The following is a 16,948-nucleotide window of genomic DNA, read 5'->3' on the forward strand; positions in this document are numbered from 1 at the left end:
ATTCACAAAGAAAGCTTTAATAAGATGTAGTGGTCGTGTCTCTTGTGTCCACACTAGGTTGGTTCAAGAGGTTTCCATTAGGTGAAACGGGGTTAGCCGTAAGGATCCCGCACGTCACTGCAGGAGTGCCGTTGGTTATACCTTAGATAGGTTTCCATCGGATAGATAGGGATTGCGCTCGAGGTTACTCCACTCGGGGCTTTCCGTAAAATAAACTCAGATTATAGCTGTTTGCTAAACGCTAACTTAATGAATGAATCTGACTATGCATATTATTAGATATATTTATGTTATGTCATAGAGCCTTGACGTAGATCGTCAAGAATTAGTAGAGCCTTGATGTAGATCGTCAAGAATAGTAGAACATAGACGTAGAACGTCAAAACTAGTATGATAGTAAGATAGAATATGTTGTTAGATACGACATAGTTATGCATAGAGCAAGTATAGAGAAAGATATGCCGAAGACGATCTTAGGTTTCCCCTAATCGTCCGGTTTAGAATCGTGTCATGATTATAGTATGCTTAGGCCTCGATACGTAGAGCGTATTCTTGGCATTGCGGTTTTAGATCCCCCTCGAACGCCATGACACGTATAGGAAGTGAAGCCTATAACAAGTGAGATAAGACTATGACGGCCCTAGTATGCACGACCGTCTAAGTATGCAAGTCCCCACACACGTATAATCAACCGTCAGGTTGTATTTTTAGACACGTGGTGACCGTAGGTTTCCCCTGAGGTTGCCTATAGCCTAGGATTTAGGGGAACTCACTGAGACATTATGTCTCATTCCAATCCTTATTTGTTTCAGATAAACAGGTTGGATTAGCAAGCTAGTAGCCGAATGGATGATGCGACAAGTGTTCGTTCGTACCCGCTGCAGGATGATGTGGATAATCAAGGATGCATTTGTATTATTTTTTTTAGAGAAGTTGTGTTGTATTAAGATTATGTACGAATGCATTTGGTTGTATATTCATTCATTTGTAGTTATTGTTGTAAATTTTAATGTATCCAGTACTAAACTAACGCACATGTTAGACTTTCTAGATACGTCTAGTGTGGGTGTTACATGAGTTCCTTAGATAGATTTCCCACCTTGAGTTATGTTATTGACTTGTAAGATAAGAAATGAACTTTAGGGTTTGCATATAGTGTGTAATTACCCCTTTTCATGCTATGCTTGATAAGCTTGCCAATGCTTGGCATTCAAATGTTTTATAAGTATTTTATGACCTCTAGAATCATATTATGCATAAAGATATTTGGTTTTGAGGCTTTTGGGTCAAGAACACCTTTTATGCAGGGCTGGACTGTCACAGCTCGCCTCGCGAGCTAGTGAGCTTGCCATGGCGAGCAAGACAACCGAACATGGGGTACTGCTCGCCCCAAGCTCGCCTCGCGAGCAAAACAACTCGCCACGACGAGTGATGCTGCTCGCCTCGCGAGCAAGACAGTGCTTGCGGCATTGTTTGCTCGTCTCAGGCCTTGTTGTCGTCCTTTGAGCCGGTGTTACCCGAGCAGTCTTTTATGAAAATAAACCCCTCAAACCAAGATTTTATTGGCTAATTTTAAGTAAAGATTTTCTGGGAAGAAGTAAGTATTTGGCATAGGTAGCAAAGCATGACAACGAAAGAATAGTAAGAAAAGAACGGGTAGCGAGTCAACCATTAAGAAAGGGAATGAAAGTTGTCGAGAACTAGAATAGTTAGAAAGGAATAGAATGCTATGCATTAGTAATATGCTAGATAAGACGCGAGGTAATGTGAGTATTATCTTCGCATAGAATCAAGTGTCATACGAGTATGGCAAGACGTGAATCGATTTCATATCCATTCACAAAGTAAGTTAAGCAAGCATATAAGTTTACCTTTAGTGGGATCGTTTAAGGGTCCGAGGTAAAAGAGTTAGCATGTTTAAGTTTATTTTTCATGCATAAGACTAAGACTTATAAGAAAGAAAGAAAGAGTGTCATGTCTCTTGTTATCCAAATTGGATTCAAGGGGTTCCCCAAGGGGGAATGGTTAAGCCGCAAGGGAGCCGCATTTCACTAAGTTAAGGTGTCGTGTCTTTTGTATACCTTCCAAGGTTGGGTACAAAAGGTTCTCCAAGGGGGAATGGGGTAAGCCGTAAGGGACCCGCATGTTCACAAAGGGAGTCCGGTGCGCTCTTGCTAAGCATTTCACCGGTAGTAAGGGATTATCTTCCAGGGTTACTCCACTCGGGACTAATCCATAAAATGAACTCAGATAATATTGTTTGTTACACGCTAACATAATCAATGAAGCTGACTATGCATATTCATCATACATTTATGTGTGTTATGTCATAGAGCCTTGGCATAGACTGTCAAGAACTAGAAAGAATATAGAAGTAGAAAGTCAAGAGCTAGCAAGCTAGAAAGAGTCACTTTATTGGCAAGATTAAGAAAGTTTATTAGATGCAACTTATTCAAGTAAGTAAGTAAGTAAGCAAGTAAAGAGAGTTATACCGACGACGATCTTAGGTTTCCCCTAATCGTCCGGTTTAGAGTCGTGTCATGACTTTAGCATGTGAAGGCCTTGATGCGTAGATCGTATCTTGGCATTGCGGTGTTAGTTCCCCCTTAACCGCCATGACACGTCACAGATGAGAAGCCTATAACAAGTAAGATAAGCCTATGACGGGTCTAGCATGCACTACCGTCTAGGAAAGTAAGACTCCACACACGTTTAATCAACCGTCAGGTTGTATTGTAGACACGTGGCGACTACAGGTTTTTCCCGAGGTTGCCTATAGTCTAGGGTTAGGTGGAACTCACTGAGACATTATGTCTCATCCCAATCCTTATTTGTTTCAGATATCATGATGGGTTAGCAAGCTAGTAAGTCGGATGGATGCTGCGACAAGTGTTGGTTTGTATCCGCTGCAGGAAGATGTGGATATTCAAGGATGTAAACATTATATAAAGAAAAGTTAAGATGTAATCTCTTGTACGAACTCACGTTGTTGTATAGTTATTCATTCGAAGTTTCATTGTTGTAAATTTTTAATGTATCCAGTACTAAACTAACTCACATGCTAGACTTTTTAGATACGTCTAGTATGGGTGTTACAAAAACAAGAAACCTTTCCATAGCACCGCAGCAGAAGTATGAGTAGTAACTTTTTTTTCTTTCAGTTTTGGAATATATAAAAAAATAAACCAAACTAACACTACAAGAAAATGTTGTTTTAGATGAAAATGGATGCTAAAAGGGAAATTGTGGATGCTAACTGCCTTTTAAAAAAAAAATAGAGTCCAAGAAATTGACGACAATAAAAGCTTGGATACTAATTAAGTAAAAACAAATCTAAATCTTTTTGGTACTTTTGAAATAACATGAAAAATTAAAACTAACCCAATCTAAATAAAAGTAAAACAAATCTAACCTAAATGAAAGGAAAATAAAAACTAACCTAATAAAAAGAAATTAAATCTTATCTAACCTAAAAAATAAGGAAATAAAAACTAACCTAATCTTCCTTAAAAAAATTTAACCTTATCTATAAAGTCTTAAAACTAATTCTAATCCTAAAAGATAAGCCTAAACTAGAAAGTAGGAACTAACCCGAATTTTTAGTAACTAACCAAAAAACAGAATTAAACGAACCCTAAAAAATTAAAATCAAACATTATATAGCTCAGTTGGTAGGGACAATGCAATATATGCAAGGTCGGGGTTCAAACCCCAACCACGACAAAAATAAAAGATAACAATAGAAATTTAAAATAAAAATTTAAAACTGGAAATAAAAACTGACCTAACTGACCTAAGCTAATCTAATTAATTATTCACAAAATAAATTATAGAGATTACCTTGTCAAAATATCAACGATCATCAGCAACGGAGATAAAAACTTGATGGTATAATTTAGGCAAGTGGTAGTAAGTTACCGTCTAAGCATGAATTTTCGTTCAACTCCATAATTAGTTTGAATTTATTTAAAAAGCAAATAAAAGAGAAGATTTGAGAGTGGTTGGAGGGTTTTAATTGTTATAATCTTAAATACTAAAAAGACGTATGAAAATTGGATGACAATTAATTTTTTGCAGTCATTTTTAATTTATTTTTATACTCCATTGGCAAATGCTAGGTTTTTTTTTTTTTTTGAATGGCCAATGCTATGTAATATGTATACACAGAGACATGGACAAAAACTGAAGCACATGTGGTATGACTTATGAATCCAGTGGGATTAAGATATAAATATAGGAATCCTTATCAAAAGCACAAGATAAATGTAAAAACTTGTTCCATGCAAGATCAACATCTAGTTATTCAACAAATGTGACAAGTTGTTCAACAAAGTAACCTTTATATAGAGAAGTGCGGTTTACTTTAAATTAGAAAAAAATGAATGTGAAAACTTCTTTTGATAAACTAATTGTCATCCAATTTACATATGCCTCTTTAGCATCTTTGAAATATATGATGATTTACCCTACCTACGATTTAAAAATTATTATCTTGTCTTTTAAAGAAAACGTTTTTCAAAAAATTACCAAATGGTGTACTTTAGATTATAAAAATGAATGACAAAGTTCCTTTTATAGACTGATTATATATTGTTCTCGCATTTCCACTTGCATGCATGCACCATCATCTTTACTCATTCAACGTGAAATAAAAAAAAAATTATTGATCCAAAACTTTCTCGCATTTGAACCATTAACAATGGTGCTTTGTAGTGCACAACGAAAAGCTGATGTTTTGCTTCTCTTCACATACTTGAGCTTGTTTTCGTGGATGACTAGTACTTCTTCTATCTATGTCAAAGCTGAAAATATTGATAGTATGAAGCCAGAAGATAAACTGAATGCCATGTCCAAGCTATGTTCTAAACAAGGTAAATATTGCATGAATTTTGACCAAAATCCAAATCGTGAAAACCTCACTTATCTCATCATATTTGGCCAAGGGAGAGATACTTGGTTAGTGTGGGTTGCTAAGAGAAACCAACCTGTTGCCGAAAATTCAGCAGTTCTATCACTAGACTACTCTGGTGTGCTCAAAATAGAATCCGAAATTGGTGAACCAATAATCCTTTACGCTTCATTAATTAACTATGCAAAGAAACGATTTTACACGGACTAAAACAAAATACCAAGGACCAAAACCAAATTTTTTATATTTACAGGGACTAAAACCAAAAAAATATTTTTACAGAGACTAAAACCAAAATGTCAGATATTTGCAGGGACTATTTTCATATTTAAGCCTTAATGTTATTAGTGTTTATGCACTTTAGATAGGGTTGGAATAATATTCTAAAGTAAACTTTTGGAAGGATTTGAAAGGCTTGATTCAAGATATACCACAAGGAGAACAAAAATTATAGGAGGGGATGTAAATGGGCATGTAAGGAGTGTTTGATAAGTTTTGAAGGAGTGAATGATTGTATAGCCTTCGAGAGATAAATACATAAGGTAAATTCATCCGATATTTTTTTTGTCTATTAATCTTACTTTAGGAAAAGAAGAAGGAATCTTATTACATACAAGAGTGAGATGTCATGTTGTCGGATAGATTTATTTTTAGTAGGAATTCTAACAAAAAGATTTCTTTGAACTTAAAGTTTTAACTGGAGAGAGTTTGACTATCCAACATATAATATTGGTTATGGATGTAAGTATTAAGAGAAGAGCGAAGAGGAGATGCCACAGTTGGTATACAAGGATCAAGTGGTGGCATTTAAAGGATGAAAAACAAAGTGTTTTCCTACAAAAGATTTTAAAGGAAGGTTGTGTAAAGCTACATAGAAGCGAAAATACTACATGGAACAAGATGGCTCTAGGAGAATTAATAGGTTTTGGACCCAGCTAAGAGTTAAGAATCTTGGTGGAACCAAAGTGTGCAAATTAAAGTGAGAATCAAAAGGGAAGTGTGGTATAGGTGTAAAAGTACAAATATTTAGGAAAATTATAAGAGAGCTAAGAAAGGGGCCAAGAAGACATTGAACACAAATCGAACACAAGCTTTTGAGGGTTATACGAAAAGTTTATATATACTATTGCTAAGGGACAAGAAAGAAAGAAAATATATATGGATAAAGTGAAGTGTATTAAAAAGGAAGAGGGTAAATGAAAGTAGTATTTTCAAAATTTATTTAATGATGGTTGTGAGATATATATTACCATACTCGTACATGATAGACATTAGAGAGGAGGATAGATACTAAAACTACTATCATCGGATTCGAGAAAATGAGGTAAAATAAGTGTTGAAACAGATGAGTAACGAGAAATTTCATCCTCAAACCTGAACCTGCCCCAAACCTAGAATTTTCCCCAAACCCGAACCTACTACAAGAAATTAATATCCACCATTTTTTATTAATATACTCAATTTGAGGCAAGAAAATACCCAACACCATATTTGCATCAAACATACCTCTCCATGAAGTAATTAGTCAATTTCAAACTAGGGTAATGATTACAGTGATTGTTCAAAAATATCTCAAAAGTTGGGATAATATTTAGAGACTTGCATGCCACATATCAATATATTTCTACATTCGGTACGAGTTCGAAGTGTGTATCTATATCTCTATTACCCGCCCCATACCTGTATTTTGGAATTGAGAAATTCCAAACCCAGACAAAGGGGAAAACCCATCAAATCAAAATGAGCTCAGTCGGGTATCCGCGTGTACAAGTTTTATTGCCATGCCTAAGTTCCACAAGTCAATCATAATAGGAACATGGGCTACCATAGATCATATCAAAAACCATTTTCAAAAGGTGAATTTGACAATAGTTAATATAAGTTATTTTTTTAAAATGTCAATGTAATATATTCTTGGTTCAAATATTATTATGTTGGAGGGATTGAAACAATTGTCCTTTTTTTTAATGACAAGTGTTAGTAATTAGTTTTTACATTAATATTTACTCATTCGTTTGAGTTTTGACTCCAATACCTCCAACTCCTTATTCCTTAACTCAAACCAATTGAACTACTCTATCCCATAAACAATTTATTAGTTAGGATAAAGATACTAATTTAAAATAAAATATAGTTGTAAAGTACACCCTCCGGTCACTAATATAAGCAAAAATCCAATTTCTAGGTTCATTCAATTAATGATGTATGTAGTCTTTATTATAGGCTACATACATCATTTATTGAATGAACCTAGAAAGTGGATTTGTGCTTATATTGGTGACCGGAGGGTGTACATATATATACGTTATATTTGTAAAAGCAAATATCTTGATACAACTATATAATACTTTTTTACAAAAAACTACTGTCATACCCCAATTTTTGACCTAAGGACCTACATTCATGCGTCGTTTGACCCTGATTAGTCTCTGACTTTTCAAGGATATTTCAGTAGAGGGGTACTTTAAAATACCTCATTTTTTGTTCCGATATCGGACCCTCTTCTCTCCTTTATTTTATTTTTATTATTATTAGTTTTTATTTTATTTTATTTTTATCTTTAGTCTTTTTTTATTATTTCCATCTTTTATTTTACCATTTTTTTATTTTATTTTATGTCCACTTTTCTTTTTAGGTTATTTTCTTTTTTATTTTAATTAGTCAAGCGTCCAATAGGTCTAAAAATAATTTGTCCGGGGTCCAAAAGAATTTTCTTTCTTAGTCGCGCCACCATTCAAGGCCAAGATTCCTCATGTCAACTTTCACATTCCAAAACCATCAATCTCATTCAATTCCCCATCAAAAGCCATTAAACCACTTTTCCATTCTCATCAACCTCCTCACCTATAAATAGAGTCCTCATTCCACACTTCAAAACACACCAAAAAGTTCTCTTGAGTTGTCAAAGAACTTTTCTCTCTTCTCCCTCATTTAGCTTGTGTTGACGAGCTATTCTTTTCTTCTCTCTTTTTTCTGTCCCTTCGGAATAAGTCCCTTCGGAATTTTGTCCCTTCGGTAATTTTTGTCCCTTCGGTTGTCCCTTTCTTTTATTTTCTTGCATTTTATTTCTTTTTAGCATTTTATTTTATTTCTATTTAGCATTTTAATTATTGTCATTTATTTTCCTGCAATTAGAATGTATTTAGGTCCAATGTAAATATAAATAAGAAAAGTCTCTGTGTGTGTGTGTGTGTGTGTGTGTGTGTGTGTGTGTCTTTTATTTCTTTATCGCTTTATATATATAAAAAAAATACAAAAAATTAGATTAGGGATTTTGTGGTGACCCAACGTCACTACAAAAATCCACGCGCTTTTAATTTTATTGCTCCGTTAGTTTAATTTTCATTTATTATTCCAAAACAACAAAAACATTCAAAAAATCAAAAATCACAAAAATATTTTCATAATAAACCTTGATTTTCAATCAAGTGATCGTCCTTTTTATTTTCTTTCTTAATCAAATATCAAATCAACTTTAATCATATTTTGAGTCTATTTTTCTTTCAATATAAAAAATACAAACCAATTCTCATTTGCCACTTGGCTTTTCATTTTAAAACCTTTTCAAAAATTAAATAAAAAAAACACACAACAAATCAAACGTCAATTTCAACCCTGAACTACGAGGTTTTGATCCCTCACGGGTACGTAGGCAGAGGACACTCGTCCTTCCAAATCAATAAAATGTAGATAAACTAGGTCTCTTTTCTTTTATCATTTCAAAATTCATTTTTAAAATAAGCAAGTTTATAGCACATCATTTAGATAAAACCAAGAGGTTCCCGTAGAGTACTACGGATATTTAGGGTGCTAATACCTTCCCTAAATATAACCAACCCCCGGACTCCCCAATTTAAATAAATTTTTTCAAAGTCGTGAAATAAAAAGTGAGTCAAAAGCTAATCAAATAGCCTTGATCTCCGAAAAATGACGCGACAGAAATGGCGACTTCACTGGGGACCCCCTAAGAGGGTTAAGCCTAACTTGGCTTTGTTTAAAATTTTGTGTTTTAAACTTGCTTAAAAAATCAAAAAAATCAAAAAAATAAAAGATGGAAATACGTGTATATATGTTTTCTCCTTTTTCTTTCTTCTTTCTTTTAACATGAGTGGTGAGATAAGTCCTAACCCGGACTTGAGGGAAATATAAGATAGGACGGGGTATAATCATAGTGCCATACCAAGAGCATTCTTGGACCATGTGTACATGTGATAACCCTACTCGGTGGAGGCCTCACGGAAGGTAGTACTCTTGTTGTCATGAGCATTCATGTCGACGTTATTACTTTCAATGTGAGTGTCCCATGAAGCCGTGGACCTTAGTTACCCTTAACCCATCTTGGCCTTTTTAGGACGTAGTGCGGTGGCTAAACCAAGAGCATTCTTGACTTTAGTTGATACGCGATACTACACTCAAACTAGACTACCTTATGAATGTTATTGGACTAGGAGCATTCCTATACACCAATATATTCACAAGGGGGTTGCAATTTGGGAACTTGGTAGAACCCTTATTACAAGTGCAAATGAAACCATAGTCCTTACCAAATGGCGTTGTTACCCTTGACTCCAACATTATGGACTTGAACCTAACCATGTTTTCACCTTTCTTTTTGCATAATCATGCATACATGCATTCATTCATAAACAACTCTTTTTCTCATTAAATACCGAAGGACTTCGATAAGTTTTTATAAACATCAGAGGTATGAACCTTGTAAAAGGAACACCGAGAAATACATTTTCAAAAGTCTTTAATGGACCTTAGCCTTTGTTGGGGTGTTTTTCCTTGACTTTGCTTTTGCCCTTAAGGGAACTGTTCGTAATATTTCAAAATATCAAATGAAACAATGTTCCTTATGAAGTTTACAACTACTTTGACAAGTCTTTCAAAAAAAAAGTGTCTATTTTTGCATAAACATATCATGCATCATTTTGCATTCATAGTTTCTAGTCTGTGTCTCATACTTTGTTTCTGTCTACAAAAGGTCAATCCATCAGTCTACTCGCATCTACAACACTCGTGCAAACAGAATGCATCAGTTTGAACAAGAAATCCACAAGCTTCGTGAAGAGGTGACAACCCTCCGGGCCGAAAATGAGATTTTGAAGAACTTAGTATCTTTGATGATGATTGCACAGAGTCAGCCAGTATCTCTTCCTATTGTCAGTACTCAAGCTCAGACGGTTGCTTCCACTATCCCGATTTCAACAGTGTTTGCTAGTACTCCTCAACATGCTATGCTGGAAGGTTATCTCTGGAGCACGCCTTTAAATTCTGGTGAAGTATTCCGTCCGAGTGTCTCTAAGGTTCAAACTCCTTTTGTGCAACAGACAATGCATATCCCTCAATCAAGCCCTTTGTTCCCTCAAGCTGCTATAACCTACTCAGCTCCTTTAGTTCATGATCCCATCTATCAACCAGGAAGTGTGGTTGCATATAACCAGGTAGAAGAACTGAGAGAGAAGTTTGATGCATTACGACTGGAATTGAAAGCTCTCCATGGGGAAGAACTGTTTGGGGAAAGTGCTTATGATCTCTGCTTGGTACCAAATGTCGTGATACCACCCAAATTCAAGGTCCCTGATTTTGAGAAGTACAAAGGGAATACTTGCCCTAAGGACCATTTAACAATGTATGCCAGAAAGATGTCCCCTCAGGCCGGCAATGATGAGCTTCTTATCTACTGCTTTCAAGATAGTTTGACTGGTGCCGCTTTGAAATGGTACACGGGCCTAAGTCGTGCTGATATCAAAACTTTCATTGATTTGGGCGATGCCTTCGTCCGACGATACAACTATAACTTGTACTTGGCCCCAGACAGAGACGATCTGCAAGCCATGACCCAGAATGATAATGAATCTTTCAAAGCATATGCCCAGCGATGGAGAGATTTTGCCGATCAAGTCCGTCCACCTTTGGAAGAGAAAGAATTGACCAAGATTTTCTTGAGGACTCTAGATCAGTTTTATTATGAGAAAATGGTTGGAAGTGCTCCCAACAACTTCGCAAAGATGATGATTAAGGGAATGCGTCTCGAAGAAGGGGTCCAAGAAGGACGTTTGGTCAAAGAAAGTGTTCCTACTGACAGTTCAGAAGAGGAAGACCAGGAAAGGAATGTGGTGGAAAGTCAGCCTCAACAACAGTATCTAGCTTATCACCCTACTGCCGCTGTTATGCCTATCATAAATACTGTTCAAAATCCGGGTTATCAACCCCAGTTTCAACAATGTCAACAACAGCCTCGACAACAGACTTCAAGGAAACAGATTGACCCTATTCCCATGAAGTATGCAGTTTTGTTTCCAAAATTACTCGAAAGGAATTTGGTCTACACCAAGGCTCCTCCTCCAGTGCCAGCAAAATTGACATCCCGGTACAGGCCCGATCTCTTTTGTGCTTTCCATCAAGGGGCACCAGGTCATGATATCGAGCACTGTTTTGCGTTGCAGAAGATAGTTCAGAAGTTGATCCAAAAAAACCTCATACCTTTCGAAGAGTTTGAATTTGAATGTGCAAGTTAATCCGCTATCGGATCTTGGTATCTAAACACATGAAATGTTTTAGCTGCAATCGGGTCGTTGCTGATGTTTATTTCTATTACTCATCTGTTCAATTAATATGTTTGTTTGTTGCTTTATGTCTTTCAAAAGAAAAAAAATCCTTTCGTCCCACCCGAGACGGAAGTGAACTTGTTTAGGGCTTTTTGCTTTATGTATTTTCCATCATTAATAAAAAGGTCGTTTTGATCCCGACCTTGTTTTTCTATTTTTGTGCATATTCTGGAAAAATGGTAATACAAAAAACCAAAAAAATTCTTTAATCATTCTCAAATATCTGCATAATCATAACTACTTGTCAAAATCAATAATCAAATCATGCATTGATAAACCCGTTGAACACATTAACCTTGTATTCTCTCTCGACTTTGATTTCCCTGTGTCCGAAAGTGAAGAAGGGGAATGAATAGATTCCCGACAAGGTCTCTCGCATGCCGGGGCATCGAAGCTGCAAACAAAAACAAGAAGATTGTCCAGAAGATTGCAGTCATTTCCAAAGTCTGGTATGAGATGTTACTGTTTCCTCGCATGGATATCGTGCTTCAGTACACATTTCAAAAGGGGCAACCCCCCCTCCTTCCCCAATATACAACATGGAAGTCGTGCTCCCCGTGGAGGTCTGAAGTCATGTCAATAGGAGTTCTGCTGAAATCCCAGCTTGATTTAACTTTAAATACATGACGACCTTGTACAACTACATCAAAAGAGGTTGAAACAAACTTCCAAGAAGAAGGTTCGTCCTTGTGAAATTCAAAAACGAGACTATGTGCTCAAAAAGGTACTATCTTTTCAATCGGACTCCATGGGCAAGTGGACGCCTAACTATGAAGGCCCATGTGCAATGAATTTTGTGACTACGGATAGTGACAAACACACACATCCTATGAATGCCGGTGCAGTCAAGAAATACTCTTTCAAAAATATGAGTTCGATAAGTCGCAAACCTGAAAAGGCGGCTTAGGCAAAAATGAGCGTCTCGGTGGACTGAAAACCCGAAAGGGCGGTCCAGGCAAAAGTTAGAGACATGAACAAAAATGATTATCCTGATAGATTGAAACCCAAAAGGGCGATCTATGCAAAAATTAAGGATCATGACAAGTAACTGAATCAGTCAGCACAGTCCACTTGAGGCATCCAGTCGTCAAAAGAACCTCCGATTCGAAGCATCTGCATATCAAAGACTCGGAACTAGGGCATTCAAAGTTGGAAAAGAGTACATGGTTAATGTGTTCAATGTACCCTTCCCATATATTTACCATTTTCCAAATTTTTCAAAGATCCGTGGAGTCATGCTATTGGCATGTCACCACTCAATTCATCGAATTTGAGCCTGTTCCCATTTATTTGAAGCTCCCACTTATTCTATTTGCAAAATTTCTTCTATTTTTGATGGCAATACTTGAAGCAAAAAATTTCAAAATACAAAACTTTTTTTACATTTTTTGAAAAGTGTGAGCAATAAACACACTCCCTTTTTGAACTTGTGAGTAGTTGAAACGTACATCAGCATTCGCCTCAAGAACAGTTACACTCCAAAAGAGAAAAAGGGCTAAGCATTGTGGAGAGGACTTCTGCCTTAAGCAAGATGCTGTCACAGTCCAAAAATACAAAAAAGGATATACAAAAAGAGCTCGCTAAGCTGAAAACCTGAAAAGGCGGCTTAGGCAATAGAGAGCGTCCCGGTGGATCGAAAACCCGAAAGGGCGGTCCAGCAAAAATTAGGGGCACAAAAAAGAATATATTCCCGGTGGACTGAAAACCCGAAAGGGCGGTCCAGGCAAAAGTTAGCGATTTTCAAAAGAAAAAAAAACAAAAAAACATGACTGCTGAAGCATGCCGATAGGAATTACACTCTGCGCCGGTTTACAAAATGGCGACTTCTTCCAGATTCTTTTGGTTAACAATGGGCTTTATCCCCAGGAGGCATCAATTGCTACCTTGTGCCTGACTTTACCTCATCAAACGACTCGATTTTCTCACAATAGTATCATATCCAAGGAAGTTTGCCGAGTGTTTGTATTGCGTTGTCCGACTCCCATCTTACCTGTCTTGTCTCGTCTCATCAAGTTCATCTGTCACAATCCAATCTGTACACTCATACATTCATTCATCCATTCATACATTCATGCATTATTACCTTCACTCATACACAGCATATACACAACATTATTCATACATAACCGCATTGATCACCCATAATCTTGTATGGTTGTACCCTTTCAGTTCGATCTTCACTCATTGTTGTGTCAAGCGAATAGCTTGCAAAGATCTTTTGTTACCTCTGTGTCAAGCGAATAGCTTGCAAACAATCTTTTGTTACATTTGTGTCAAGCGAATAGCTTGCAAACCTCTTTTGTTACCTTGGTGTCAAGCGAATAGCTTGCAATCCATCTTTTGTTACATGTGTGTCAAGCGAATAGCTTGCAAAGATATTTTGTTACCTCTGTGTCAAGCAAATAGCTTGCAAATATCTTTTGTTACCTCTGTGTCAGGCGAATAGCTTGCAAACAATCTTTTGTTACATTTGTGTCAAGCGAATAGCTTGCAAACCTCTTTTGTTACCTTGGTGTCAAGCGAATAGCTTGCAATCCATCTTTTGTTACATCTGTGTCAAGCGAATAGCTTGCAAAGATCTTTTGTTACCTCTGTGTCAAGCGAATAGCTTGCAAACAATCTTTTGTTACATTTGTGTCAAGCGAATAGCTTGCAAACCTCTTTTGTTAGCTTGATGTCAAGCGAATAGCTTGCTAACCATCTTTTGTAACATGTGTGTCAAGCGAATAACTTGCAAAGATATTTTGTTACCTCTGTGTCTAGCGAATAGCTTGCAAATATCTTTTGTTACCTTTGTGTCAAGAGAATATCTTGCAAACATCTTTTGTTACCTTGGTGTCAAGCGAATAGCTTGCAAACATCTTTTGTTATCATTGGTGTCAAGCGAATAGCTTGCAAACCTCTTTTGTTACCTTTGTGTCAAGCGAATAGCTTGCAAACATCTTTTGTTACCTTGGTGTCAAGCGAATAGCTTGCAAACATCTTTTGTTATCATTGGTGTCAAGCGAATGGCTTGCAAACCTCTTTTGTTACCTTTGTGTCAAGCGAATAGCTTGCAAACATCTTTTGTTATCATTGGTGACAAGCGAATAGCTTGCAAACATCTTTTGTTATCATTGGTATCAAGCGAGTAGCTTGCAAACACCTTTTGCTTCATTGGGTCAAGCGAATAGCTTGCAAAATACCTTTAGAGACTGGTTAATATCCTGCCAAATGTCTTTAAATCAGGTTGATACCCTGCAAATGCTTCTAATCAAGTCAATTTCAATGGTGTCGTCCCCAGTTTATCTGTTCTAGAGACGTCGCCAATCAATTTCAATTTCAATAGTGTCATCCCCAGCTTAGTTGTTCTAGTGATGTAACTAATCAATTTCAATAATGTCATCCCCAGCTTAGCTGTTCAAGAGATGTCGCTAAAAGTCTTGTAGACAATCTTTTCCCCTGTGAAACTACATTCCCTAGCGGAGTCGGATCCCTTTCTGTAACAAACTTGGGTATCCCGTTGTTGTTTCTCTCCCCAGTCAAATCATCTTTGCCGTCCTGCATTCATACTTGCATCATGAGCATTTCACAACATCTTAGGTCCAAAATTGGTGTACTTTTGTATTTAAGCCTCTTCGTTCCGTCAACTCGAAGATTCCATCTTCAAATCTCCGGACGAAGAAACTTAAATAGGGGCATCTGTCATACCCCAATTTTTGACCTAAGGTCCTACATTCATGCGTCGTTTGACCCTGATTAGTCTCTGACTTTTCAAGGATATTTCAGTAGAGGGGTACTTTAAAATACCTCATTTTTTGTTCCGATATCGGACCCTCTTCTCTCCTTTATTTTATTTTTATTATTATTAGTTTTTATTTTATTTTATTTTTATCTTTAGTCTTTTTTTATTATTTCCATCTTTTATTTTACCATTTTTTTATTTTATTTTATGTCCACTTTTCTTTTTAGGTTATTTTCTTTTTTATTTTAATTAGTCAAGCGTCCAATAGGTCTAAAAATAATTTGTCCGGGGTCCAAAAGAATTTTCTTTCTTAGTCGCGCCACCATTCAAGGCCAAGATTCCTCATGTCAACTTTCACATTCCAAAACCATCAATCTCATTCAATTCCCCATCAAAAGCCATTAAACCACTTTTCCATTCTCATCAACCTCCTCACCTATAAATAGAGTCCTCATTCCACACTTCAAAACACACCAAAAAGTTCTCTTGAGTTGTCAAAGAACTTTTCTCTCTTCTCCCTCATTTAGCTTGTGTTGACGAGCTATTCTTTTCTTCTCTCTTTTTTCTGTCCCTTCGGAATAAGTCCCTTCGGAATTTTGTCCCTTCGGTAATTTTTGTCCCTTCGGTTGTCCCTTTCTTTTATTTTCTTGCATTTTATTTCTTTTTAGCATTTTATTTTATTTCTATTTAGCATTTTAATTATTGTCATTTATTTTCCTGCAATTAGAATGTATTTAGGTCCAATGTAAATATAAATAAGAAAAGTGTGTGTGTGTGTGTGTGTGTGTGTGTGTGTCTTTTATTTCTTTATCGCTTTATATATATAAAAAAAATACAAAAAATTAGATTAGGGATTTTGTGGTGACCCAACGTCACTACAAAAATCCACGCGCTTTTAATTTTATTGCTCCGTTAGTTTAATTTTCATTTATTATTCCAAAACAACAAAAACATTCAAAAAATCAAAAATCACAAAAATATTTTCATAATAAACCTTGATTTTCAATCAAGTGATCGTCCTTTTTATTTTCTTTCTTAATCAAATATCAAATCAACTTTAATCATATTTTGAGTCTATTTTTCTTTCAATATAAAAAATACAAACCAATTCTCATTTGCCACTTGGCTTTTCATTTTAAAACTTTTTCAAAAATTAAATAAAAAAAACACACAACAAATCAAACGTCAATTTCAACCCCGAACTACGAGGTTTTGATCCCTCACGGGTACGTAGGCAGAGGACACTCGTCCTTCCAAATCAATAAAATGTAGATAAACTAGGTCTCCTTTCTTTTATCATTTCAAAATTCATTTTTAAAATAAGCAAGTTTATAGCACATCATTTAGATAAAACCAAGAGGTTCCCGTAGAGTACTACGGATATTTAGGGTGCTAATACCTTCCCTAAATATAACCAACCCCCGGACTCCCCAATTTAAATAAATTTTTTCAAAGTCGTGAAATAAAAAGTGAGTCAAAAGCTAATCAAATAGCCTTGATCTCCGAAAAATGACGCGACAACTACACAATATTACGAGTCATAATTTTTGTCAGAATATATTAAATAACTTAAATATTCACTAACTTTGTATAAATTAATTTTCAAAAAATAATAATTTTATGATACATTAAAAAAGTACTTCGCACTTGCATCACAAAATTTTATGATACATTAAAAAAGTACTTCGCATTTGCACTCGA

At 36.0% G+C, this 16,948-nt stretch overlaps 2 protein-coding genes across 2 annotated transcripts; both read left to right on the plus strand.

Annotated features, from left to right (window-relative positions):
• Positions 1-4,699: 4,699 nt before the first annotated feature.
• On the plus strand, positions 4,700-5,119 carry LOC146898971 (uncharacterized). Its single transcript, XM_085736666.1, has one exon. It carries the CDS (start codon positions 4,700-4,702, stop codon positions 5,117-5,119), a length of 420 nt encoding a protein of 139 aa, XP_085592792.1.
• A 4,823-nt stretch (positions 5,120-9,942) lies between these two features.
• Positions 9,943-11,433, plus strand: LOC146898972 (uncharacterized). Its single transcript, XM_085736667.1, has one exon. The coding sequence runs from the start codon at positions 9,943-9,945 to the stop codon at positions 11,431-11,433; it is 1,491 nt and encodes a 496-aa protein (XP_085592793.1).
• The last annotated feature ends 5,515 nt before the right edge of the window (positions 11,434-16,948 follow it).

Source organism: Medicago sativa, chromosome 8 (assembly GCF_051527215.1).
Source record: "Medicago sativa cultivar Bolivia chromosome 8, Bolivia_mono, whole genome shotgun sequence".
Taxonomy (NCBI): domain Eukaryota; kingdom Viridiplantae; phylum Streptophyta; class Magnoliopsida; order Fabales; family Fabaceae; genus Medicago; species Medicago sativa.